At 36.6% G+C, this 26,985-nt stretch overlaps 1 protein-coding gene across 3 annotated transcripts in view; it reads left to right on the plus strand.

The window, feature by feature from the left end:
- The first annotated feature begins 1,223 nt into the window (after positions 1–1,223).
- Positions 1,224–26,985, plus strand: part of LOC117418698 (zinc finger protein 608-like) — a 45,463-nt gene continuing 19,701 nt past the window's right edge. Inside the window, exons 1-3 of one of the 3 annotated variants that reach the window (XM_034031851.3) lie at positions 1,224–1,450; positions 3,559–4,530; positions 21,681–21,933. In XM_034031851.3, the coding sequence (XP_033887742.3) occupies positions 3,727–4,530; positions 21,681–21,933 (1,057 nt within the window). In that variant the 5' untranslated portion in view covers positions 1,224–1,450; positions 3,559–3,726. Of the gene's footprint in view, positions 1,451–2,230; positions 3,020–3,558; positions 4,531–21,680; positions 21,934–26,985 lie in introns of those variants that run through there. The other 2 variants (XM_034031869.3, XM_034031888.3) reach the window with 2 other exon arrangements.

The following is a 26,985-nucleotide window of genomic DNA, read 5'->3' on the forward strand; positions in this document are numbered from 1 at the left end:
TTTTCCTGCCACCCCTGTCTGCAGTTTTAAAAATTAGATTTGGGGTTTTGAATAAGAAAATGAATAACAGTCTGCGCACAGAACAAGAGATAGTGCTTTGGGTCTCTTATTCCCCAAGCTGAGGTTTATGCTTTAATTAGGTATTTATTGGTTGTAGTACATTAAAATTGAGTGACACGCTCTTCCATCTTTACTCTGCGCTGAATGCAAATAGTTTACAGTAATTGCTCTATAAACAGATTCGACTCTTATTCGCTGTAACACAGTTCACATTACTACGTACTGGCTGGGGGGAGGGGAACAAATCGTACTTGTTTGTTTAATGTAAATAACGCGTGATCGGGGATGTTCAGCACTGGTTTAAAAAATAAAAAATAAAGTTCTAGGCTGAGGTTTGGCTTTAGCCACTAGTATTTTAATTTGACCATATGCACGTGTTAAAACCCCGTTTTCCATTCCTGATTTATAATTAAACGTAGGCCCTATATATGAATACATGTGTACTTAATTATGGTAATACAACAACCTTCACCTTGAGACAGTCATGTTAGGCATCTTAAACAAAACTAAATGTAGATACATTCTAGTGTATTAAACTTAATATGCAAGAGACGTCGTGTAGACTGCATTTGAGAAGTGATTTTTTTTTTTAAGCGAGCAGTCCATCCTCTTCTCTTTAGACTGGCAATTGAAACACACCCTGCGGGTGGCATTCAGCTACACTATCCTAGCCCAGCGTGAAACAATGAGAATAACTAAATGTAACTAGTCGTTCAGATTTAAATATCTATGCACAGTGTGTATGCATGTTTTAAGTTAGCTATACATTATACGCACATTTCGTATTATAACCAACAATAGCTGCTCATTTGCAGCGTCAAATCTTAACAACATTGTTCTTTATATTCTTACAAGCCAAAACATAATTTTGCTTTAGATTTCTTTCTTTTTTTCATATATTTGAAGTACTGGATGCCCCATGTGTACGCCGTACATAACAGTGAGCGTGTCTATTAGTAATGAAACTGTACTTTTTTAATTTAAGGGTAAACAAATCTATTTTTAAATGTAAGTGAAAATCAATTGTCGTTTTTGTTGAAGCATGCAAAGCCGCTTCAGTCTACTCTGCTTGCTTGTTCACTTCAGTGTGTGAAAAACACTCTCTTTCTAGCTGTGGAGAATCTGTTGACCAATAGGAGGGCTAGGTTCCATAAAAGCATGGATTTCATTGGCTGTAACCAGAAGGGCATTGGGAACAAAGAAAAGTCCTTTCAGGTAGAAGCTGAGCTTTACTCAGTTTGCATTTTCTCTCTGGTAGTAGCAGCGTGTGGGATTTTTTATTTTAGTTTTTTTAAATGGCTGATGTGTATAATTTAAAACACTTGGACTAAAACAGCTAAAACTTTCAATGAAGCCCGACGGAAAAGGCACACCCGATCCAATGCAGATCGTAAGTATGACTGTGTGTGTGTGGGGACAGCCTTTCCACGTTCGGCAAGGCAAGTGTTAAATGATTTGGCATTCAATTACTCTGATCAGGTGAAAACATAGTTCACGCTTAAGGAAATTCACTGGCGTGAGTCAGACTAAAGCCATTAGCTTGTTTTAGGTCGGGAAACTGTAACCATTGAATAAAATGAACAAAACACTCCATTCATTATAGGGAATAAAAAGTAATACTGAATTTTATTTCAATGAATTGGATAATATGTAAATATCAAACCACAGAGGACAATCGGGGCGTTGGTGCAGCCACCAGGGTGTTACAAATGCTGGTTAAATAAATCTGCATTAGTCACATGATACACGATTCTTATTTTGTGAAGATATTTGGAGTTTTTTTAAGAGGCTTGCTTTGAACTGCTGTATTGTAGAAATGTGTCGTGCAAGCACTTTAGTTGTTGATTTGCTCTGTGCTATTTTTATTTAAGAGGTCACTTAATCAGTTACAATGTGTCAGAATACTAGTTATTTTTTCCACCAATCTTTTTGTGCTATGAGAAATATCTCAGCATAAAAAAGGTACTTTAGTTCTTGTCTGTTTTTTTTTTCATCGATTAATGTTCTCACGACAACCAGTTGAATCCCATTTTCTCACTTGATATTAAAGCTTGCACTGTAACAAAATAGTTCACATAAAAATGGTTGGCTGATGTCTCACAGTGCCCATCCCCCTGCCCTGATCCGTCCAGCAAACCACTCTGCTTCCATCAACAATTCATTACAGCTTTTAGTTGGGTAACGCAAGCTTAAAAATTGTGAGCGAGTCTCTAAAATGAGAACATTTAACAATCTGATTGGTAATTATTAAGAACCCGTAGTATTGTTACTTTAAAAAAAATTGTGCACACTGAATACAAAATTAATTTATACTGACGATACCGTAATACACAGTTATATTTCCCAGGAAGAAATGTTTCCGCAAATGAAAAGAAAATCTCGATAGCCTTTTTAATCTGTCGTGGTGAGGATATATCCCCCCACCCATCAGCAATTAATCTTTTTTTAAACAAAATTATTGTATTGTAAAGTGAAGGGAACCAGTGCCAAATCCAGACAGCCATCCAACTCCACTCCAGATTTTTTGATCCCCTTTATTTTTCTCGGTAATTTATCCCAGGGTTCGCAAATTCTATCTTGTTACAAGCAGGACGCCTGTAGGTTTGTTTCATGGCCTCATTACTTACTGATCTGGGTGGCTGTGAAGTCTTGGATTGAAGGCGGAATGTGAAGTTTGAAAACTTTACCTTGGTGTTTTTTTTTTTCTTCAATTTTTTTTTTGTTATTATTTTTATTGGAGACTCGAGTCCTGTTAATCTTGTCAGATTGTAACTGATGCATTTTTTGCTGTTAAGAGAAGAAAGAGGATTTTAACTGGATGGTTCACTTTTTGACTGGCATTATACAGCAATTTGAATTTTGATTGGGCTCTATGGTATTAATATGAGGCAGTTCTGTAATCTTGGTAGGGTATTTGTTTTGTCGCCTTGCTGGAACAAAATGACCGAAGGCACTGAAGGTAAGGATTATTGGTGTGTTTAAAGATTTAGCGTAGCTGGAATTTGATTGTTTTTTTTATTATTATTTTTAATTCAACCATAATTTGTAAGTGATCAACTTAATGTTTTAACATTGGTGTACTATTTAAAGTGTAGTCTCGTAAACCATACCTGTAGTGTATGTAGCATTTTGGATGAGAAATCAGTTAATATATATTTTTTTGTTTATCTTTGCCAAGAAAGCGTTTTTCCTGTGTTGATTTTTTCTTTTCTTTTTTTAATTAGGCATGTAAAACGTATAAATCTACGTATTGTATAAATGAGAATTAAAACAGGCTTTGTACATCGTAAATTAATTACTGTACAGGCTACAGTATTTATTTAGTTTACATAATTGTTTTTAATAATAGTATTGGTAACTTAAGCTGCTTTTCTGTAGTATTTTTTTAATTGTAAGTTACAAATCCAAAAAAGGAAGAGAATAACGATTTTCATTAAGACCCCTAATGGCATATTACTGATTATAGCCATACAACTTTTTCCCTTGCTTTTACCACAGGATGTGATGGATCTGGACATAAGGTTGTAGAGCTAAGGATGCACTGATATAATTAAAGGGGGAAAAAGAAAGGAGGGTTAGATACGCAGGTGAACAACGAATGTCCTCTCACCAAGTTCAAGTCGGGGGAATTCATCGACATTTTATGCCAGAAATCTCACCTCCAGGATGTCCATGAATAGTTCCACAGGTGAAAAAAGTGTGGATCCAAACGCAGTTGATACTTATGACAGTGGTGATGATTGGGAAATTGGGGTTGGCAATTTGATCATTGACTTGGACGCTGATTTGGAGAAAGACAGACAAAAATTGGAGATGAATAATTCTGCTAATAACACCACCAGCTCAAAGGATTGTGGGGGTCTGACATCCAGTGGTGCTAATGCAACATCAGCCTTATCGGATGGCTTAAAATTTACATCTGTTCAGCCCCCTGCTCCCCAGGGAAATTCCAATAAGGAGACTGGCAAATCCAAAGTGAAAAGGAACAAAACTTCTAAGGATGCGAATAAATCTCTTTCCTCTGCTGCATTGTATGGGATTCCAGAGATCAGCAGTGCTGGTAAGAGGCAGGAAGTTCAAGGGCGCCCTGGGGAGGGACCTGGCATGAATTCAGCTCTGGGCCAAGCTGTTAGTAACCCAAACACTTGTAATGCAATTGTTTCATGCACTAAAATCAAAGAAGAAAAAAATGGTAAAAATCAGAGCAGGGGCTCAAAAAGGGATAAGGATGTCAATAAAGCGAGGAAGGAAAAGCATGAAATTGGACATGCGAATTCAAGTGCCAGTCCCTCATCTGGCCATCTATACGGATTTGGAGCCAAAGGGAGTCCATATCATGGGGACACTGTGGTGGGAGATGTTAACAAAAGTGGTCTGGATTCAGGGATAATGGGGAACTCTATAGTTTTAAAGAAAGAGGAGGACGAAGAGGAGAGCCACAGACTAATGAAGAAATTGAAATCCGAAAAGGTACGATTTACTTTAATTTTGAGAAATCCTTTAATTTAGCCTACTACATTTCTCGCATTTATTTCACTATAATATAGATAAGACCTGCAGGTCTAATGGCGATAGGCAGTTCATTCTTTTAAATTGATGATCCAATTAAAATAAACAAATACTGGTACTCTCAATTTTTAATTGAATCTGACAGATTATATGTATGTTTTTGTGTGTACAAAATTGTTCATTTGCCTCCTGGTGTTTAGCATTTGTGGATCGTTGTCATGGATATTTAAGGGCCAGTTTCAAATTCAAATGTTTAAAGGGTTTCTGTTTGTACAACAGCCAGGAGTATGAACAGAGAGCAAAGAGTTACATGTTATTATTCTAGTCTCCTGTCATTGCCTGCAGAGTGGGGGAGGGGCTTTTATGTGTAACAAGGGGCTTTTATGTGTAATAATAAGTTTGACTTATTACACCTATTATGGTGTTGGCTGGTTTGACTCATTCAGGATTTATTAAATTAAGTAATACATTACCAGCAGACACTGGATTTAATCAACTGTATTTTCTGAGACTTTAGTTATTTTAGTATTTGTTTTCTCAAGGGACTATTGTTGGATAATTAAAGGTCAAAAGGATGCTGCTGTTAAGGGAAGCAAGGGGAGTGTAAATTGATATGAGATGTAAGTTTCCAAGGGCTATAAGAGTTGCCAGTTGCTTAGTGGTTTGGGAGTTTTTCTTAACTTGTTGCTTGTCATTTCCCATATCCTTAAAATGAAGAGGTTAGGGGCCATCATTATTTCCCTGGTGCTCAAGGGGGAGGCCCATTTGGAGTTTTACTGAAGAAAGCTATATCTGTACTTCCCTTTTGCTCAACCCCCTTACTTGGTTCATAGAGAGGGTGACACGTTATAAGATGCCATTCACTGCCATTTCATTTGGGTCACTGGATGTGTTTTGAATGTCGAAGTAACAGCACTTCTGCACCCTTTGCATTTGAATTAAGATTTACATTCAGCCCTTGTGTTTAGTCCATTTTGAGGCCGGTGTCATAGCATCCAATGTGGTGTGGTTGTCTCTTTTCTGGTTGACATTATCTTTGAATAGTCCATTCTAAACTGTCAAGCTAAGAGTTGATAAAACAAACCTCTGGTGGTATTTAGTGTTGATCAGATATTGAAATGTACACTGTTCTAAATGGTAACAAATTACAGCCTTCTGTTTATTAGCAATACTGTTCAGTATTTTTATTTCTCTATCTACTGTAAAAAAAGTCATGTAAAACCTTGAAAATCTCAGCTTTATAAAAGCCAATTAAATCTGTCTCTATTTTTGCTGGCTCTTTTATGCAGAAAACCACAAGTATGTTGTAAACCTTGCCACTCCCTTAATGTACGGGTCAAGTCAAAACAGCCTATAATTCTAAGTTGTTTGTGCTATATTCAAGCAGCCCATTTTTTGTGGTTACGCTGTTACTGGCATGTCTGAATTAGTAGACTTGGAAAGCTTAGTAACCACTCCTCTGGGTTTTTTGCAAAATGCTTTCAATATAGGATTACCGAATAAATATATTTGTCCATCAGCAGTATTAGACAGGGTCTTGGAACTCTTTCGTCCGACAAGAGGAATGGAATTATGCATTTGATTGGCTATGGTGTTAGTTGTGTAGACGGTCTTTGAAGGTAAGATGACTCTTGAATTATATCTGTGTGTTGAACAAATATTGTGTGTTAGCCAGAACTGTGCAGTGTTTAACACTAGAAAAGCAGTTTCTTTGCCAAACTGGTTCACTGACAAAACCTTGAGTTCATTTAAAAGGCAGCAGCATGGTATTTGTTTTTTGACAGCTGACAGAATGCTAGCTGTGCGTGTTTTGAGATCCATTTGGAAATGTCCTGTTAATGTTTCGGGATGGAATTTGACCCCCGTGTTTTTTTTGTCACATTTGAAAGTGTTACATTTCACATACGAGAATATGTTTTATAAATTGTTAACAATGCTGCTTAAGCCTTCAGTGGTTTGTGAGGGAGGGAAATATTTTTTATGCATTGTACCGGTATTTATCAAATAGAATTAATTGAGGGAAGGTCCTTTATTTTTGCCATCAACCTGTCCTATAGCTGTATCTGAGCTATTAAGCTGAAACTAGCACTAATGTTATCTACCTAAGTATAGCTGCTTGGAACTTTGTAACTATGAATTGACAGACCAAAGCCTCTTGCACTGTTGAGAAGAGGTTCTGCCCTCTGTTCAGTGAAATTGTTCTGGGTGATCTCCTAGCTGACCTCTGAGTGTGCACGAGCAGGCATACAATTGAACTTCTCTTGACAGGTTATCTAGGTTTAAAACAAGTTCATGCTGGTTAAACACAACAAAATATGTTTTCTAATTAACAAATTACAGTAAGTGTACAGAAGCTAGTCCAGTTAATGTGTTTCCTTAAATTGCATACTTTTATCAGCACATTAAAAATCGTAAAGGGTTTCTAGAGTTGTTGAGCAATTAAGGCCCTGTCCACACTACATAACCGATCTCAAGAACCTTACTCAACAAACATTTAAATGAATCCAACTCAAAGCGTTCACACTAAAGTACCGTTTCATGTTCAGTTGGGCTTAATGTGCACAAACACTATTAAAATTGTTTGGTTACAGTTCTTAGCAGCCCAATGGACTGTGAGACTTAACAGGACATTATCGCACCGTGCACTGTATTTTATGTTTATAACCCGGGAAATACGGAGCACATAGCGCTTCTTAGCATGAACGTTATGGCTTTGTTTCTTAAACACAAGGTACATTTTATCATAATCTGTGCTTTTCATTTTGAACTCTGAAGTTCTCCCTGACCGATTTCATCGCTCCAGATATCAGTGTGCCATGATTTCGGCATCTGATCATGCAGCTCCATGATCCATCATTTTACAACAAGCCTCAGAAATTGTATATGGTGCAGCAATATTGATAGTCTTTCTCAACTCCTTCAGATGCCTGTTCTGAGACTTGTATTGGTAATGTCCACACGTATTGGGATATTGGAGGACGCACAGAAAGTGTAGTTTGTTATTACACGGTCCACACTTATGAGAAACCGCACTACCTGATGAGATCTAATTTAGAACCTCAGGAGGTAGTCTTGAAGTATTAAACGCGTAGTGTAGACGCTAACCGTATTTAGCACTTTTAAGCTGGTTTAAAGGGCCTTGGGGACAACATGCAGCAGATGACACGGAAGTTAAGCATGTGTTCTTTAAACAGCCTTGTATTCAAAATGTGGTGTTCTTGGAGCTTCCTCTAAGCATACAAACGTTTTATAAAACATATGGTGTGTTTCTTATGTGGAATCTGGTATTAATTCAGCTTTTCTTCTATGCATTTTGTAACCAAAATCATTTAAGGAACTAGTCTTAACAGTGGTAAGGTCTCCACACTCCTGACGCGATGCGATTTGTCCGGTGATTAAAATTGTATTTTTGCTGCCACTACCTTTCACACCAGTGGTGATGTCATGGCAAATTTCACGCCCCCCCCCCCCCCCCCCCCCATAAAAATATTTTAACAAACATTAGTAATACACGTCAAAACAACCAGTACTAAATTAGTTAGTGTATTCAAATTAGGGCCAGGTTTTTCAATATATTGCAAATACGTGTAAATACGTAAACACACACATGCATATCTATGGTTTAATTATATAATTAAATCATATTCTGTTTTGTTTGTTTTGCTGCACAGGTTATGTATTTTAACCACACACAGATCAATGTAATGTAGTGTGAATGTCTTGTGTCAAAAATACATGTTTTATTTATTGTTTTGTCGTGGTGTGACTTGTCCTGTAGCGTCTGGTGTTTGGAGATCTTTTAAACATAATAAAATCTGCTTATTTATTTTTAATGGGTAATAAAAATAATGCTGGGTATACTGTAACAATTATGAAGTTTCTTCTATTGAAATTTTTGTATGAAGTTGTCAGACCTCCATAGTTTGGCCGGTACAATTCCTTGTGTTAGTCAGTCAGCTTTGCTGCCGTTTTTCTGAGCTTTTGATAAGCCATCATCCGGTCTTTGTCCAGGGTCTTTTTATTGAGGCTAATGACGGGTCTTGTGCCGCCTTGAGATAAATGACATTATCTCTGAGTGGGCTGACAGGAAACAGACATGTTAATGGTAAAGCTCCAGGGAAGACCAACTGCAGTTGCGATGAAAAAGGCAGGCAAGGAAACTCTGCTTGTGATCATTAACACACAATACATTCTTGCTTTTCCCAGGAGGGCCGTGACCATTAAAAGCAATGTCTGGGCTACACAGTCTAGAAAGTTACAGGCTGTGGTTCACATGAAGTGTTGTTTTGTCTTTTGCGTTTTTAAGGTTGTGGTTTTCATGTTTTTGTAAACATATTTACAAAATGTTACAACTACTGCTTGGTAATGTTTCTTTTATAACCTGAGACAGACAGAAGATATCTGGTCTGGATTATGCACATACAAAAGACATCTGTGTACCGTAATCAGGTCTCACTTCGTCACAATCTCTTGTCCTTGAGCTAAGATTATTCCTGTCAGGCATACTCTAGAGAAGGCTGTAGGATGGGAGTGTCAGTTTATTCAGTGCTCAGTCCATTAAACATAATAAAACCACTCTCTTGCAGTCTTTAAAATGTCAAAACCTGCATCTGTTTTTTTTTCATTTCTTTCCAACAGTTCTAATTGTGGATTTCTACATTTTTCTGATGTACGGGATATGTTTGTAGTCGTGTGACCTTAATAATAATAATTGGGAATCCTGTTGAGTAATATCCAGCTTTATTGTAAAGCTATATTTCTACATTGTTTCAGACTTCAAATCATTCATTTTAATATTTTTTTTAAAAAAATGAAATAGATAACTAAAGAGACATTTTTAAATGAGCAAAGTAATTTACACAATTTAGTAAACATCCCTACAGATTGTGATAATGCTATATTACATTTCAGCAGTTCACTTCGGATATTATTGCATTTCTTAGGGAAAAATAGCACAAAGCTACAATGTTCAGTCTACAGTATGAACACAGGGAGACCCAGGAGTAGATCTGGAGGTACTTTGTGTGGCCAGTACTTGCTGCATATTGTCTGTATTGTAGTTTCCCTTTAATCCTTGCTAAATGGTCTTGGCAAGTAAAACAAAGCTTTTGCATCAGAATGATTAGTTGTAAAACTATTCAGATATTCATGCATAGATTACAGTCTGGATTGACAGACAATGGGGCTGTTTTGTAATGTTTTTGGAAGCGGAAAGGAACTTCATTAGATTGACTGCTTCAATTCTCCAATGTATGGTTGTTAAACTTTGATTTACCGTTGAAGCTTAAAACAGACTATTGGCTAAAACAGAAAAAGGAAATGCTTATAACAATCTAAAACAAAGAATGCATCACTCGCCTTTCTTGTGGTTTTAATCATATTGATATTGACAGCCTCTTATTTTAATGATCAAACAGATGGCTTGCAGCCACAGAGATGTGCTTCGACTGTACAGAACATTTATCTTTTTATTTTTTTCATATTTCCCTGGTGGCTTTTTTATTGAAAAGGAAATATGAGAAGACCTGGTGGCAATGTATTACCTTCCCATAACTGTCCTGAAATTACTGCATGCCATTTGTGCTTTTATACTAAAGTAGCCTACACTAAGTCTGGCCTTGAAAGGATTTGCTAAAGTTGTCTTAGTTTACAACAGAAGAAACTTCAAAGCAACCTTGGCTATGCTGCTTTCAAAATGTCTTCATAAATAGGTTCTTTTCAAGACACCATTTCCATAAAGGGTGTTTCATGTAGCCATTCATTTCTCAAAGCTTTCCACATCTGGAATTTTGTGAGCCACACAAATTTACACAGCTGCTTTTCTCAGAACGTAAGCCTACATGGACAAAATGAATCTTCTTTGCTTGCCTTTATGTCCAAAACTCCTAAAATCTTACCCTGCTTTATTGATTGCCATTTGTAGACATGCTTGCCCCATCTCTACCCAAGAGACGCAAGAAGAGAGTTCTAAAGACTGCTCAGTGTTTCTTTTTTTCATGGCAGTACATGAGGTCAGCGTCCATCATTGAAAATGTCACCTCCGTGGTTGTCTTGGTGACTCATTTGTGGTTTATGAAAATGTGGAATGTGTTTTTCGTTGGTTTCCAAACAAGATATAATCAATATATTGTTTTTCCATCCTTTGTTAGTCTTCTTTGAAGGACAATATTTTTTAAGTCGATGTAGATTAAGAGAAAAAAAAACTGAACTTGTTCTCATTTTTTAAAAAGATAGAATTGTTAGCAGATGCAGTAATCAAATTGTTTGTTCATTGCCCAAATACTTCACCATCTTTCCCCATGAATGTTATAGCAGATGCCAGACACTGAAGTGCAGCTGTTTCCATTACACCATCATTTTTTTTTCACAGTCTCTTTTCTCTGTTAAAAGAAAAGAAAATAATGCTTGCAGTTGGCAGGCTCCTCATTCTAATTCTTTGTTACAGTAACCTGGCAAGTGGTTTGCTTGCATTTAGGTTAACAGCCTAAGTTACACACACTAATGATCTATGCTTTTATTTTTTACAACCAACTACTTTTTTTTTTTTTTGCTGATGTATTTCTATAAATATTTTTATAGCTTAGAACTGTCTGATATGCAACTAAGAAAGCTCCAGCCAGTGTCAAAGTACATTCATTTTAATCTAGTACCCATTTATTGCCAGGAGCGTTGTAAAACTGTCAGCTCTTTGCAGTGTTTTTGCCTCTCTCTCTTCATTTGCTCCATTTTCTACACTTGACAAAGTCCCCCTGAGGCAGAGCCCTAATCTGCTTTCAATTAGATGTAAAACTGCAGCGACTACAATTGCCATGTTATGCCATGTGTGCAGTTTTACTGAAATGAGTTAAAAATAGTTAATGCTGTTATAACATTTATTTATTTATTCATTCATGCCCATTGCCGATTTTTATTAAAATGGTGTTTACTTAAACATATTATTGCAAGAGTTGTTTTTTTTTAAATCTGTCAAACGGTGACTGGGTAGAAATGTTCACAATTGTGCACAATTTAATAAAGGGACGTATTTGGTAGTAGCCCACGTTATGGGTGACATGAGGTTTGTGAATTCAAATGTAAATGCGTTTAGCAGTAAAGGTGAATAGGAAGCCCACCATAGATTATTAGTAGAAGCACCCCTTGTGTAATGGAGTTCAGCAGACGTGCTGGATTAATTCCTGTGGTAACAAAATGGGGTATGATCGATTACGAAGTATGATGTTGCTGTTTGATCTTCAAATGCCCATTATGTAATGAACATTGGGTCACCAAAAATGACAATTTCAATATAAAGCAAACTGGCCTTGACAGGAACAATTACAGAGGTGGTACTTTTGTATGTCCTCCTGAAGCCTTCTAGCAGTTTTGTGCTTTTAAACTCTAATTACCACCATGTCTGTGAAAAGCATTTTGTTGATTAACTTCGCATATAGTCCAGGGGTGGTTAAACTTCCTGACCCTACGAGCCACGTACCAAAATTTCCATATGGTCGAGAGCCGCAAGACACATACTGTAAAACATGAGATGTTTGCGAGAGCAAGACATTTTAATTACTAGCATTGTTGTGCAGTACAGTAGTTGTGTGGCTATCTCTTGATGGCAGGAAAATACACAACAAGGGATAGAACATTGCAGAGCCTGCCCGGTTTCTGTGTAATTTGTATTATACTGTAGATCTATAGTGTATTAAACTTTAAATGTAACACTGGTGTTTTTCCATTATATCTGTTTATGCTGTATGTATTATGTACTTTAAATAAAGTATATTATGAAGCAAAATACAACAACTGACCTGATTTCACCAAAAACACCACATAAAAACAAATTTTTCTAAGGATTCTTTTTGACAAGCTCTTCCCTTGAAGATTTGAAAACTGGGTTTAAAAAAAGATGTGTGTTTTTTTTTGTTTTTTTTGTATGACTGGTGCGTGTAAGTACTGTTGAGATTTGTGGATGACAAATGCACTGTATTTATTTTGAAAGGGATTACAGTACCTGCTCATGACCAGACATAAGATATGTAAATATAATATTAATTTTAGACCTGCAATATAACATTTAAACATGCATTCTCTAGTCTAGCGCCACCATTCCAATTTTTTGAAGAGATTCATTCATCTGAATAAGAACGTTATTCAAGCGATATTCCATTCTTGCCATACAAAACTCGCTTGAGTCATTAAATCAGCTTCTTTACTGAACGCCGAAAGTAGCATCTGCCTTAAGACTGATCCAGGAGGATATTCAGATGAAAATGTGTTTTCATGACGTTTGAGGTTGCTTGCCTTGTACAGACTAGTGTGTAAGCGATTTGTTGGAGATGAGACACAAGTTTACCACTTTTCAGTGAAAGCAAACTCTTTCTCCCAGTCTGGTTTAAAGCCTCATACTTTCGTTTATTACCCGTGGAGGGTTTGCTGAATGCCATTGTCTCCACAAAACAAATGAGCACTTAATTCAAAATTATGAAATTTACTTTCAACTGCACATCCGGCTTCGAAATGTGCATGCGCCACAAGTGACGAAATATCCTTGAGTGAACATGCAGGCTCAAAGAAACAGGCCAGAGAACGGAAGAGAAGAAAGAATAATTAACACAAATGAATACAGAGAACACAAATAATAAACATTGTGTTTATTTTTACTTTCTCTTATCTTTACTTTACTTTATTTGAGCTGCAAAGCGTGGGTCACCCAGCATTTCACCGGGAGCCGCACTTGAACTGCAAAAGGGCCGCGGTTTGGTCACCTCCTGATATAGGCTTTAGATCACTACAGTGTGAGTTTTTAATAATTATGAAAGTACAAGGCTTGAAAAATAAAATGGTTTCATTGTTTTGAGAAAATAATAGTCAGCACTTGGCTATACGACACTCAGCTAACACAACACTCGGCTTTTTAATCTTTTGCTAAATTGCATTGCCTCTTACATTTTAAGCAGTTCTGTGCATGGGTAACATTTTGATTTCATTTTGCTGTAGTGTCATTTAATTGGGAATTATACATACTGCCACATGTACCGGATTTAAAAGTATGTACTGTATTACAGTTCGTGTCCAGTCATCTCTTTTGGCAAGTAATATTTTCAGAATCATATCGTTCTGAATTAAAATACTACTACTGTTGAAAATATAGTACGGTACCAACAAAACCAACTACAGTACATCTAAATGGAAGCCTACTCATTTTAAAATGCAACCCTTTTCAGCTATGTATTTTTGACATTGTATCTTTTTTGTGTTCCCTGAAAAAACTTAGCTTTTTGTCTTTTAGCTGTGTTATTCCCCCAACTTGTGCACTAACAAATTTCAATGAAAGAATCAATGTCTCCCTTTACAGTTCAAACACAAGTCATATTTTTTCTTTTTGTACGAAATGTGTGCGTGTGTGCAGGGCTGTTTGGGTGGCAGTGGGCAGGTTACAACGTGTTCACTACATACACGTAAAATAAGATGAAATCATTAGATATGCGCCACACGTGTTTAACTGCCACTGAAGTCAAAATGTTATAGGGTCGGATATATGAGTGCTGACTGTAAAAAAGGGTCTAATTTGTTGTCCAAATGCTCAGGACTACTGTTGGGAGTAATGCTATTTGTGAGGTGCTAAAGCATTGGGAATTGTTGTTATCTCTGGTCTTCTGTTCCAAGATGAAAGTGGAAAGAGCTCATTGCTGAGTGCAGTTAGCATTTATTCTCCTCCCCACTCCCCCACCCCAGAGTGACATAAACCTGACAATGCAAACTGCTTGTAGCTATGGGGCACCAGTTGTTGGCAGAGCAGACTTGTTTAGGGCATTCTGAAAAAGCCATAGTAAATCTAACAGAACGTTTATGCTGCTTTTGATCCCTCCTTTCCTTTCTTTACAAATGCGTTTCAGTCTGCATTCATGAAATGTTTAAAGCGGGAGAAAGAGAAAATAAAGGATTCCGTGTAAATCAGCCTTTGTTTTACTGCCCCAATTAATTAGCAGCTCTTGGTAATAGCTAGTACAGAACTGAAGCGATTAATTTGCTGTTGCATGTTTTGAAAGGCCATTGATTTCCACAAAGCATTTATCCTTGAATTTCTAGATGTTGAAGCGCATATGAGGAAAAAAATATATACATCAGATTTCAATACAACAAAGAATCTCTCCCTGTGACAGAATGGGGTTTCTTTTCTTTTGTGAATGATATAAAGATCTGCTACAGCAGTGTGCTTTACTCATAGATCATTCAAAGCCTACAGTAATTAGAGTTAAACTAAAAATGCAATTTTAATGACATTTGTAAACCTGTATTTTCTTTTTTTAAAACAATCATCTTTAATTCCTCAAGTATTTATTTTTTTCCTGATGATTCGTGTGATTCACGCAGGATTTTTGTGTTATTAAAGAGTGAACGACGCATGGATTGCAGAAAAGTATGGAAGGCCATCCGGGTTAACAATGCATTATTTAGTACATGTTTCAAATATTTATTTGGACCAATCAGAATACATGAAATACTATATGTTCTAAATAAATGTACATGAACTACACATTTTCTACGTAGGGGCTGGTCATTTTACAGTAGTGGCTGGTCATTTTACAATAGTACCTACGTAGGGGTTACCACTGAAGTAAAGTGATTTCTAAGGTTCTGAAACTGCCAGTTGATGCGAATTCAAAAGTATTCATACTCCGACAAGGAAAAGGAAATTAATAGCTCAGGAAGCTTTAGCAATAATAACCTCTTTTAAATGATTAGGATATGTCAGCGAAGAAAATCAGCCCCATAAAAAGATATTACCACCTCCATGCTTGACAGTAGGTATGGTGTTCTTTTGTTTGTACGCCTCACCAGACTTTCTCCAAATGTAACGACTGTCTTTTTTTTTTTGTTTGTTTGTTTGTTTCATCACTCCACAAAACCTTTGACCAGAACTCATATCCATCATTCAAATGCTGTTTTGCAATCTTTAAGCAATTGTCCTTGTGATGTTTTCCTAAGAGTTGCTTTTTTTCTTGATAATAGAAACAATAGTTAAAAATGCTTGTAAATCTTCTTGTATCCTTCTCCAGCTTTATGACAATAAATAATTCAGATAGCTCTTTATTTTTTTCCAAATTGACTTACTGGTAATGACAGCAATCGTCCTATGCCTAACCCTTTTATACTCTCTAAGAATGTTCACCTACAATCCAGCTTTTTCTAGACTTTTCTACAATTAGGTTCTGCATTATCATATTGAAATTTCTAGCACCTGGTAGACAATAATATCATAGCATCAAAGGGTATGAATACTTTTGAATTTGCATTTTTTGAGTTTTGCAAGAAACATTGCTTAAATAAATAATTGTAGACATCTATTTCTTGTAACTTTTTTTCTTGTAACTAATTTGCTTATTACAGAAAAATGTCTCTTGAAAGGCTAAGAGTTCAGCTTAATAATGCGTGTTACAAAATAAGTACTTTTTCATTATTGTCACAGATGAAAAAGGGTTGTTCACTAATATGTCTAGTAAAAAATAAATAAAAAATAGCAAATATTGCGCACATCCCACCATAAACCCTTTAACCACCTATACTTGGCACAAGAAAATCTGTTTGTCTAAATAAAATCATCAGTGTAGTTAAAATGCGCAAGCTTACAGTAATACTAATAGAGGCCAGTTTGTATTTTGAATAACCCTACTAACGGAAAAGGCTGGTATTGGCTCCTGTTTCATAAACACATGCAAAATACTCCAGCAGCGCAGACTAACACTTTTTTTTTTTTTACCGGTGTAATAATTGATCTGTTCACCCAAAATGACATAATCCACAGACCACTTCTTAAATATTCATTGAAAACAATGCAGTTCTGTCCTCCACCTCCTTTCCTCTGGTAATGTTGGTCTGCCCCATTGTAGTTTTTATGAATTTATTCTTTAAAAAAGCAAAATGTTTTTAACCAAACTATCTACCCAGCATGCAATTCCTGATGACAACTGACAATCTTAGCAAAATATGACTTTTTTGCCAGTTCTTCTTTTGTTTTGTTTTCTAAAACAATGTTTTGTCATTTTTTTTTGTTTTTTTTAAAACCTAGGATAACTTTAGGTCAATATCCATTAAACCAGACAACAAACACTTAAACCCCTGTTTTTTCTACTGCATTTAAGTTAGTTTACTTAAATAAAAATCTGTTGATTTGACCCACTAAATAAGTCATTTTTTATTGACACTTGCTTAGATGTAATAAAAAAAGACCAAAAAAGATTTATGTTATTTGAGACACCTTGTTTATCTGGTTAGGAATTTCTCACGCGGGGGTGAGAGTAAAGTAGAACCTGGTAAAATACGCTTTGTCTGAAGCCGTCACTTGTTTCAGCCTAAATATCTTCATAATGACAGTAAACTGCAATATACTACTTTTAATCTTTAAATAGTGTTAAATTAGGCAGCCTGTTTCTTTTCCATTATGTTAGAGAAAAAAAGCATAGGGTCCTCACATTACATGTTACAATACATTCTCTTAAGCACGGTCACTAGAAAACAAAAATAAATAAATCAAACATCTCAACAAAGCATAAAATTGAGACTGTTGGCTCGATTTTTTATTTTTATTTTATGTACAGGTGTTTTTGTTTTTACATTTGGCCCATTAACACCAGTGATTGCTATAAATAAAATAAAAATGTGTTGTCATAAAAGAAAATAGAATCTTAGAGAACGAATGGGACTGCAGGAAATACTATCCGTATAATACTGAAAAATGACAGAATTAAGAAAGACAAGTAAATAATATATACCTCTACCAAGATTGATATTGAATATAACCATTACACAGCAGTAATACTGTATATTGAAACAAAATCAGATAAAAAGAAACCTATGGGAGGGGGGAGGGGGGGGGAAGCAGAAATGTATTGTGTAACAACGCACACAACTCTCTCTTCCCTCTCCACTTTATCGGATGGCCCTCCGTTGTTGCGAATGTGTTTACATCCATTCAACACATATTGCTGTCTGTAATGCCCAGGTTCCCTCCATGACCACAATAAGAGTTGTGTGAAGGCAGTGTGAGAGTACAGTGTAATGTGCAGGAGAGTAGCATGAAGACAGAGTGAAAGCTGCAGGAAAGCACCATGGTGGTGGTGGCGTGAGCTAGTGTGACTCACACAGCATGAACTGTATCTGGAGTGCTGCTGACTTTCTATTTGTGACGTGTTTTCATTGAGCTTTGGTTTGAATGCAGTATATTGGATTTACAGTGAAGTGCTAAATGTCAAGTTTTGCTAGGTGATAATTCAAAAAAACAAAGTTGATGACCCATTGCAACAGAAGTAATGAATGATTTTTCTGCATGCTTTCACCTAGTGATTGACAGGATGACAGAGAAGAGAGAGTGGCAAAGCTTACATGCACACATGAAGCTATTTGATACTTTGGCTTCAAATGTTTTAGTACATGACAGGGTACAGTATCTTCAGTCTCTTTAGGAACTTGATTGTTTATTCAAATCGAGGAAGCTGTAAGCTAATGGTCTAACCTATTATTTGCAGTGGATTTTAAATTAAGGATTCTAAACATTGCAGGGAAAATACATGTAAGAACTTTAAAAGATACCTCGCTCTGTGCTTGCAGATTATTTAAACAATTTAACAAAGGAAATTCCACATGTATATATGTTTTGTTCAGTGAGGATATTGCAAATACATATACTAATGTTTTGTGCAGTCATGAGAAATTACTTCTCATATTGGTTAGTCTAAGAGTGCGTGCATAATTTGGTAAGCAAAGCATTTGCTGTGGTGGATGTGGTTCTAAATCTCTGTGTTGAGCAGCATTTGCTTTCTCATCTTACCCACAAGGTCTGTGACTAATCCAGCAACTGTGAGGATTTTGTCCATATGTTCTCTTTTAATCGTAGAAATGTGACCTTCCTCCAGGCAGTGAAAAAAATTGACTTATCAACCCTGGTGTTTTGAGAGGGAGGTGGTTGTAATGGTAGCCCTGTTGATTCTAAACTCTTATTGATATGAGATTCTGGATTACAGTTTGGCGCCTTAGTAGATGTGTATTTTTAGTACTCTTTGTGTAATATATGCAGCTGTGTATTTGAACAGGATGTAACCAAATCCTCCTTTCAAATTACTGTTCTCTCCCTTATATTCTGTTTTAAAGGCATGAATTGTTAATAAACCAACTTGAAATGGCCCTTTTTAATAGGTAGACTGAAAAGGTGCAGTATGTCCTATTTAAGCAACAGAAGTGTTACAATACAGAGGTTTAATCTCCCTTAAAGTTTGATGAAACACGTGCCCATAAATTGGCACTTTTTGTAGTTCCTGCCAGCTTCTTTTATGGGCCAGGTCAAGATTCAGGAGAAGTGAAAAATACCTTGTGTTGGGTGGCTGAATTACAATGACAAGCTTTTACACCGCCCCCTCCTCTTATTAATATTCCCTTTGATGTGCGCTTGTAAAACAGAGGATTGGCTGTTTAATCTTTGGGATCTCAAGGGCTTTTGGCACTCGCCCATAATTGATGTGTTCACATGGCTGCTGTCTGACTACTAATGATTGGATAGGGGTGCAATCTAAGTCAGTGTTGCTTTTAAATTACGTTTGATAAACTGCGTTAGTAGCCTGTTCATTCAGAAAGTCTGAACATGTGCACTCTGAGGCCCCACATGAGCTTTCACATTTTTTTGAAGCCTCAACAAGCCTAATCAAGTCCCACGATTGTTAAATTGTTCCTACCATCAGTCAAATCTGATATTATGATAAATACAATGAGCAGAAAGTCTTTTGATTTTATTGGAATTGGTGGTTTCATGTTGCTTTTGGGTGTTTTGTTTTTTGTGTTGCGTGCCGTTCCCATGTTCCCAATGAGATACGGCTATCAGGCCAGCATACTATACTGCCTAATCTCATGTTTTACACTGAAGCAGGGTTCTTAAACTAACCCTCAGACTGTAAAATGAGCTATGGGCCTCCATTCTAACATGATTTTCCTGCCTCCTGTCTAAAATACAGCTGAAATGACTCTTGCTGTTTTATCGGCTGTCTGAACTGACTCCATTTTAAGATTACTTTACAGAATGCTTTTTGTTTTGTTAAGCACTTAACAGTAATTGCAAAGCACACATTTTTGAAAAGTCTCTATTTTATTACAATGATTTTCCTGCTGTATTATAGCTACTGTATTTCATTTCCAAAGATTAGCTTCAGATTTAGCCCCAGCTGTTCAACAGTGTGTAAGGAAACAATCCTACACTTGCACCATTTTTCAGTTTTGAAATTGTTCTGAACAATTGGCACATCCTTCTTTTTTTGTCTGTGCAGTGTGAAAACTATTGTTACTTTAATTAAAACCAATTACCGTTCTCCACTGTGCCCCCCCAACACACACACACACACACACACACACACACACACACACTATTGTGTCAGATCATTTAGTCTCCTTTGCAGTGTTCTAATCTTTGTCTAAATGTGTTACTCCAATGAGGCTGCATCACACCGTTCTTTTATCACCTTCATGTTGTATTCTGTAACCGAAGTTTTATTATTTTTTTTAAACACATGTTTTTATTTTGTCTTGTTTTTTGTTTGATGAATAGCAAGGCTGCTACTCTGCATATACAGTACCAAAACCTGGGAATAATCAAGTCTCAATAGCAGTGATAAACTGCTATACGTCTGTTTTTGACATTAACTTTCTTCAATCTGACAGGCTGACACCACCAGCTGTTTGACTCGTGTGCCTTTTTTTTCCATGGAGATGGCTGCCTCTCTGCTCTCTAATGGGCTTTCAGTAATCTTTCAGGATACTCCTTGAAAAAGAATCTGGACAGGTCTTTTAAAATGCAATAATATTAGGTGAAATTGTACACTTTTTATAGAATACTCTCAATAAAGCAGGGTTGAAAAGATCTTGTCTCTAGGGCCACATGACACTTTGTATCTCCTTTCCATATTGGTGACATGTTCACAATGTAACACAAGGGACTTTTTTTAAAATTGCATTGCTGCTACAGTTTTGGTGCACAGTTAATTTGACCAATAAATGTCTGGTTTGGTACGTCGTCTTGGAATTTTGCAAATAAAATCTGTGTCCATTACCAGGGATTTAACTATATTTCTAGACTTCGTTACTTGTTCCGCTTGTTCCGCTTGTTCCCACATGACATCTAGGAACCTGTGGTGATAACAGACACACTAAATAAATCACAGTTACTGCAGCAGCAGTAGAATTGGTCAATGTTAAAAAATGAGCCTCGCATTAAAGGAGTTTTCCATTAAGCCCCAGGCTTTTTTAATGCATGGCTTTTTTTTCTCTCCCCCCCCCCCCCCCCCCCCCCCCCCCCCCCCATGCTGTTGGAGGAAGACTCAAGTACCAGTTTATTGCTCCCTCTCTCTATATGGTGCACATTAGGCATTCATTAGCAGATAACAAAGCATTCACAATGACCCTTGCTTTCCTGACCTTTCCTTCCCTTACAACCCACTACCCCCACCCCGAAAGAAAAAAAACAGCTACTGACCTAAAAGAAGAGCACAGTAAAATGATCTTATTAGGCAGGACACAAAACAACATTTATGTATTTTGATATCATTGTTATAGCTGCTGTCTAGCCTCAAGCACAGAATAGTAGAAAATAATATCCTTTTTTCTGGCTTAACTATATCTCGGAAAGGCTGGTTTAACTTACTGTTGACTGCATAAATATACATTCTTGAGTTGAGTGTGTTTCTGGTTTCTATTTGGAGGTGTACAGTACTGAATTTTATATTTAAATAAGAGCTATTGTTTTGGAAGAGGTATTCACAGAACATATCTGTTCTCAACAAGAATTGTATGCTGGTATTGGTAAAGGACACCATGACAAAATAGAACATCTGTGAAAAAACACGGCAAAATAATCATGCAGCATTTGAAATCTTAACAAAACCATTATTCAGAGCACGGATACTTGACAGATGAGTGCTTTGATGGTCTACTGAAAGCTTGCAATTGTAGTATGCTTGGGTAGCCACAAATCACACATTCCTTGTTGTAATATTTTCTTTTCCCTTTCCTTTTCTTGGAATGTACAGTACCTCTTATTGCAGATGTATAAATCGCCCAAAGTAATTTTCTTTCACATGTTTCTTCTCTAGGTGGATCCCTTGTTTACAGTGCCTGCACCTCCTCCACCAATTTCCAGCAGTATACCACCACAACTCCTGCCTTCCTATTTTTCTCCATCCTCAAACATTTCTGCCCCAACTGAACAACTGTTAGTAAGGACTCGTTCAATGGGAGTAAATACATGTGAAGCTGGAGTTGTAACGGAACCAGAATGCCTTGGGCCGTGTGAACCTGGAACTAGTGTTAACCTTGAGGGCATTGTATGGCATGAAACTGAAGAAGGTAAGAAACTTGGGTTGTTTTCTACCCAATCATTTATTTTTCCCATTTGCATTTTAATTGTAATGTGTGAAATAAAAAAAAAATTTAAAAAAAGGGTTTGGCTGTAATTTCACTCCAGACGACTCCATTTTAGTTGTTTGAGACCCAAGATGTTAACAGTTTTTCAGTGTTATCACTTGTTGTCGGTGCCCCCAATCTTGTGAATTTGAAAGACCCTTGGGTAAAAGGGTTCAAATCCAACATGCCTAGGTGGTGACCCCTACCTCTTAATCTCAACAAAAGTGAACTGTTGTTCAGCTGTAGGCTGTAGTTCATAAACGGGGACAACCACATAACTTTAAGACATGCAGAGTAATTTAAATTTGAAAACCTCAACCCATCAAAATGACTATATATAAAGCCCTTTATATATATATATATTATATATATATATATATAAAGGGGTGTTGTAGTGCTGATACACTAAGGAGACATTCTGGGTTTTTTGTGGATTTTGCCAGCACAGTTCATTTTACCAAAAATAATCCAAGAAGCTGCTATGTTCAGAGTCCAGCTAAGCTGCTGTTTATTGAAATGTTTAACCAGCTTTGGAATGTGTGTTTTTTTTTTCTTTCTTTTTTCCCTGTGGTAGAATGAAAGGACTTGAAGTGGCTTTTAGTAGTCGTTCATGTCGTTCATGGAGAATAAACTGGTCTTCTGACCCTGTGCAGATTTTCTGCCTGACTGACAGCAGTGCCTGTAAAGTTGTGTGTTTTTTTTTTTTGTTTTTTTTTTTGTCCTTCCTCGAGTTTATTGAAAGGAATTTACCTCTGAAATGTACACTGCATTGTAAAGCACTCTGTGTTGCAGTACTGTGTATTGAACAGTAAGGGCTGTACTGCTTGTTCAAACATATCCAGTTTCATTTTATTCTCTTAGGAATATCAGAGTCTTGTTTCCTTATTTATTTCTTATCAGCTGGCTGATTAAACCTTGAGCATATAGGATTTCTTGTAATTCTGGAGAACGGAATGCAGTACAAACTGTACCAGACGTGCTGTAGATAATTTTTGGTAGACAATGAAAATCCCATGTTTTTGTGTTTTGTTTTGTTTCTTTAATCTAAGGATTGAATGCAGAAATAAAGAGCGATTTTTAGTTTCACATTCATTGGTGTCATGTTTTCAGTGAAAATTCTTTATCTGCAGGTAACCAAAGAACTAAAGTGATGTGTGGACACAACTGTCTTGGCTGTGAAAAAAGATAGCTAAATGTGGAATTGTATATATTACTGAGTCAAGATTAATTTGAGCATGTCTATAGTGTTTGCAATTTTGTTTCATTGTAGTATTGCTTTCTGAACTGCTGAAGTACTGTGCAATCACAATTTGGGGTACATGTGCATACATTTTGATTTGCTTTTGGTATACTGTGGTGTGTGGTGGTGTGTTGTATGGTGTGTTTTCTTTTGTGTGGGTTTTTTAAAGCCGAATTCCTGTCTGCCGTACCTTCTAGTTGTGTTGGCCTTTTGTCATGAAATAAAAAATAAATGTGGCGTGGCTTGCTGTTTCATGCCCTATAATCATTAGTAAAGACATTCTGAACTCTGAAAAGCATTGCGCCTACAGCATGCATTTTTACAAGGAGATCAGATGTCTGGTTGAATGCGAGCATTCTTCCTTACTGGGGAACAGATACCATTGGCCTGGAAAGCTTTAGAAGATGTTGCTCACACTGCAGTACGGTTTGCCTCTAGAAATACAAGAGGACATCAAGGGTTTAGGGTCAAGGTTTGTGCTTTTCAAAGCAGCTGTGCGAGTCTTTTGTCCTTTCTAATATGGAAATGGCTGCTTTTCATTTTTTGTAAGTTGTTGTTATAATAAGAATTTTGCTTTGTTGTTAATGTTACATTGATTGAAATGTGCTTGTGTGATTGTATTATGATCAGTGATGTGTGAACTACAAGCTCACTGCTTATAACACAGACCTTAATCTTGAGCTTGGCCTTTGGAGACGGTTTGTTTAATGAATCTGCAAAGAAAATCAAGGCCCCATCCCCCTTAGGGACCAGGTTTATTTCGGGGGGGGGGGGGGGGGGGGGGGGGGGGGGGATAATTGTACTGATCTGAAAATTGATAACGTTAAACAATTTTTGGTTGTAAATGTGTGTCATGTGTTCAAGCTGTTGTGAATCATTTTAATTTAAACATCACTACAAAGCTGACTCTGCCTTTACATGGAAAACCAGCTAAACAATGCCCTTATTTAAATGCAGCATAGCGAATGGCACTCAGCATCTTGGATAGGTGCCAGCCAACTGAATTAAAGGGCAGACAATATTGTGTGTGAATCTCTTAAACTGCAATACTACATTACCTGCATCCCACCAACAGAATTAAATCCAATACTGCTCCCCAGAGCCTCTTCTACATACACAGTAAAGTTATTCATTGTTTGAATTAACATACTGTAGGCAAAGGGGAGAAAGAGGAGAAAATCTGACTGGAGCTGATTGGTCTGCGGCTAGCAGAATGTGAAGCGGCTTGCTGCAGTATCAAGGTGGGTGGGGGAGGGGTACTGCTGGGAGCGTTCAGGGTGTAGTTGCATACAGCAACACTTGCTTCACTCAACAGCTTTAGTCGCATTCAGCAGCATGGCATGACAAGCCAATTGTCATTTACTAGCACTTTAAGATGAGGAAATGAGGCAGCATTGAGCTTGCAAGGGCTCTGGGTAAGAATCCAAGTGCAAGGATTGACTTGCTGCGTGTAATTTCATTGGAGAATCATTTTTTGGTATTCGGAATATGGATCTTTTTCTATATCGCAATGATTTAAGATTACATTTAATTTTTTTTTTAATAGTCTTGCTAGCTTATTTATTCTTTTTTTATTTTGGGGAATTTTAAAAACCCTCATACCCTATGTGTAGGGCTTGAAGTTTTCTGTTTTACTCGATTGATAACTGAACCGCCCCCCCCCCCCCCCCCCCACTGTCTTTCTACATAAAGAAAATGGCTTCCAGAAGCTGGCCCATGTGTAAGACATTGCAACTGATCAATCAGCAATTTTATGGAACAAAGTAATAAGCTAGGAATGTCAGTGTGTAACTTGCTTAGCAACAGGCTTAACAACCACGAACCCAAACAAACCAGCAACATGGTGTCACCAGTTTGTTTTGATGTTACGGTTTTATTCAGTGATGAACTGAAAAAAGTTATAATAAATATGACTGCTGTACAGATATGCTTCTACGAATGCATATTAAAGTTTTTCTTGTGTACGACTGCCATTATTATTATTATTATTATTATTATTATTATTATTATTATTATTATTATTATTATTATTATTATAGCTACATAAATATCAAAGCTTAATCCGAGTACCATGATGAATGTTTAAATGTTTGGAAAAAATGTAAATAACTTGTTGTATGCTGAGATTAATTACTACAGTACGGTATGCCAAATGATGGGGTGGGCAGAAACAAAACCATTAACTGTAGTGCGATAGAAACGTGGTGTAAAACGAGTTCTACATTGCCGGAATCCTAATGTGGACATCCTCTCTTCAACACGTTTGTTTACATATTAGTGAAACGTACAGTCAATGTGTTGTAGTAACTGAAATATGATGTGTTTGAGTGGTGTTTATTTTTAATAACCGAAAATAACCGATTTTGCCAAATAATAATAAAAACCAACCCCCAAACTAATCAAAAAATAAAACCTGAAATATTCAAGCCCTACTTACATGTGTGATATATTTCAATGAGTGTTTGTGGAAAGGCCCAGGGCTTAGCATAAGACTTCACAGTAGAAGACTTTATAGCACAGTAGTTTCATTAACAGCAGTGTTGCTAAGGCAACCTTTTTTTCATTAATACCTTTCAGCATTAGCATTAGTGCTATTCAAAAACAACAGAATCCTGAAAAGTATTTTATCATCAACATTTAAATAAGCCTCTGGTTTTCCAGTAATTTGTGGTTTTAATTTACTAGTTGCTTAATCACATTCAGATTTATTTTTCATCCGTAGCATTCGCTGCATATATGCATTGCTGTGGGTTGCCAAGATATTGAAAAGATTGGCTGGCTGGCTGGCTGGCTGGCTGGCAGCTTTCTTCTGGAGTCCTGGGTTAAAACACACTGAAATCTAACTAAAGTGAGGATTCTATTGTTAAGAATTTGTGTATTGGAGATTTTTTTAACCTTTTATTAAGTTTTCTAATATGAAGCTAACAGCATTGGGTTAGAAAAGGTCATTTGGAAATCACCAGTATATTACCCAAGTGGTTTTATTTCGATTTGTTCCTATTGATGTCCTGAAGTGTACAGAATTTGTACAGTTGGAATATTTGAAAAACGTTTGCTACTGTACCATTGGCTTTGACTTATAAAACTCTGACATTTGGTCTATTCTGTGTTCATGTCCTGTAACTGTACAAACACCAGATTAGGTTTAACATTTCAATGTACCATAAGGTTGAAATCACTTGTACTTTATACATTTTCCACCAAAGTTTTTTGATGGACATAAAGTGGCGTTTTGTTCATTTGTCTGTTGCAGTGCAATTTTATCTAAACTGAGCAGCCCAGCCTTGTTGGAAGTTAACCATATGACCATTGTGTGTTTGTGTGGCCAGGGTGCATTTGAACCATCTGTTAGTGTTTTTTTGGAATCCAGACTTCTTTCTGTTCCATGAAGGGAATGGAATATATGGTCAAAATGTGGTAAATTACTTTCCATATACTAAATAGTAACCTCCTAAATTCTTCTGGTTTAGATTCAGACACGAATTCTTACCACTGTAACAGCGTTGGTTACTAAATATTTGTAATGGTGTTCGAGTTTAATGTCACTGTATTTCCCCTAGATGTCTGTAAAAATGCTTGTGAATAAAGCAAATAAAAAAAAAAAAAACTTTATGCATGAACCATAATCCTTAATTAAACAAGCAATGAAAAAGGATATCAATAATTTCACTGGAATGTACCATCTGTTATGAATCAGCCCAGTGTTTTTTAGACACAAAAGTGAAAGTATTTGAAGTTCTAAAATTTGAGTATGT

The sequence above is a fragment of the Acipenser ruthenus genome, chromosome 2 (genome assembly GCF_902713425.1).
Source record: "Acipenser ruthenus chromosome 2, fAciRut3.2 maternal haplotype, whole genome shotgun sequence".
NCBI lineage: Eukaryota > Metazoa > Chordata > Actinopteri > Acipenseriformes > Acipenseridae > Acipenser > Acipenser ruthenus.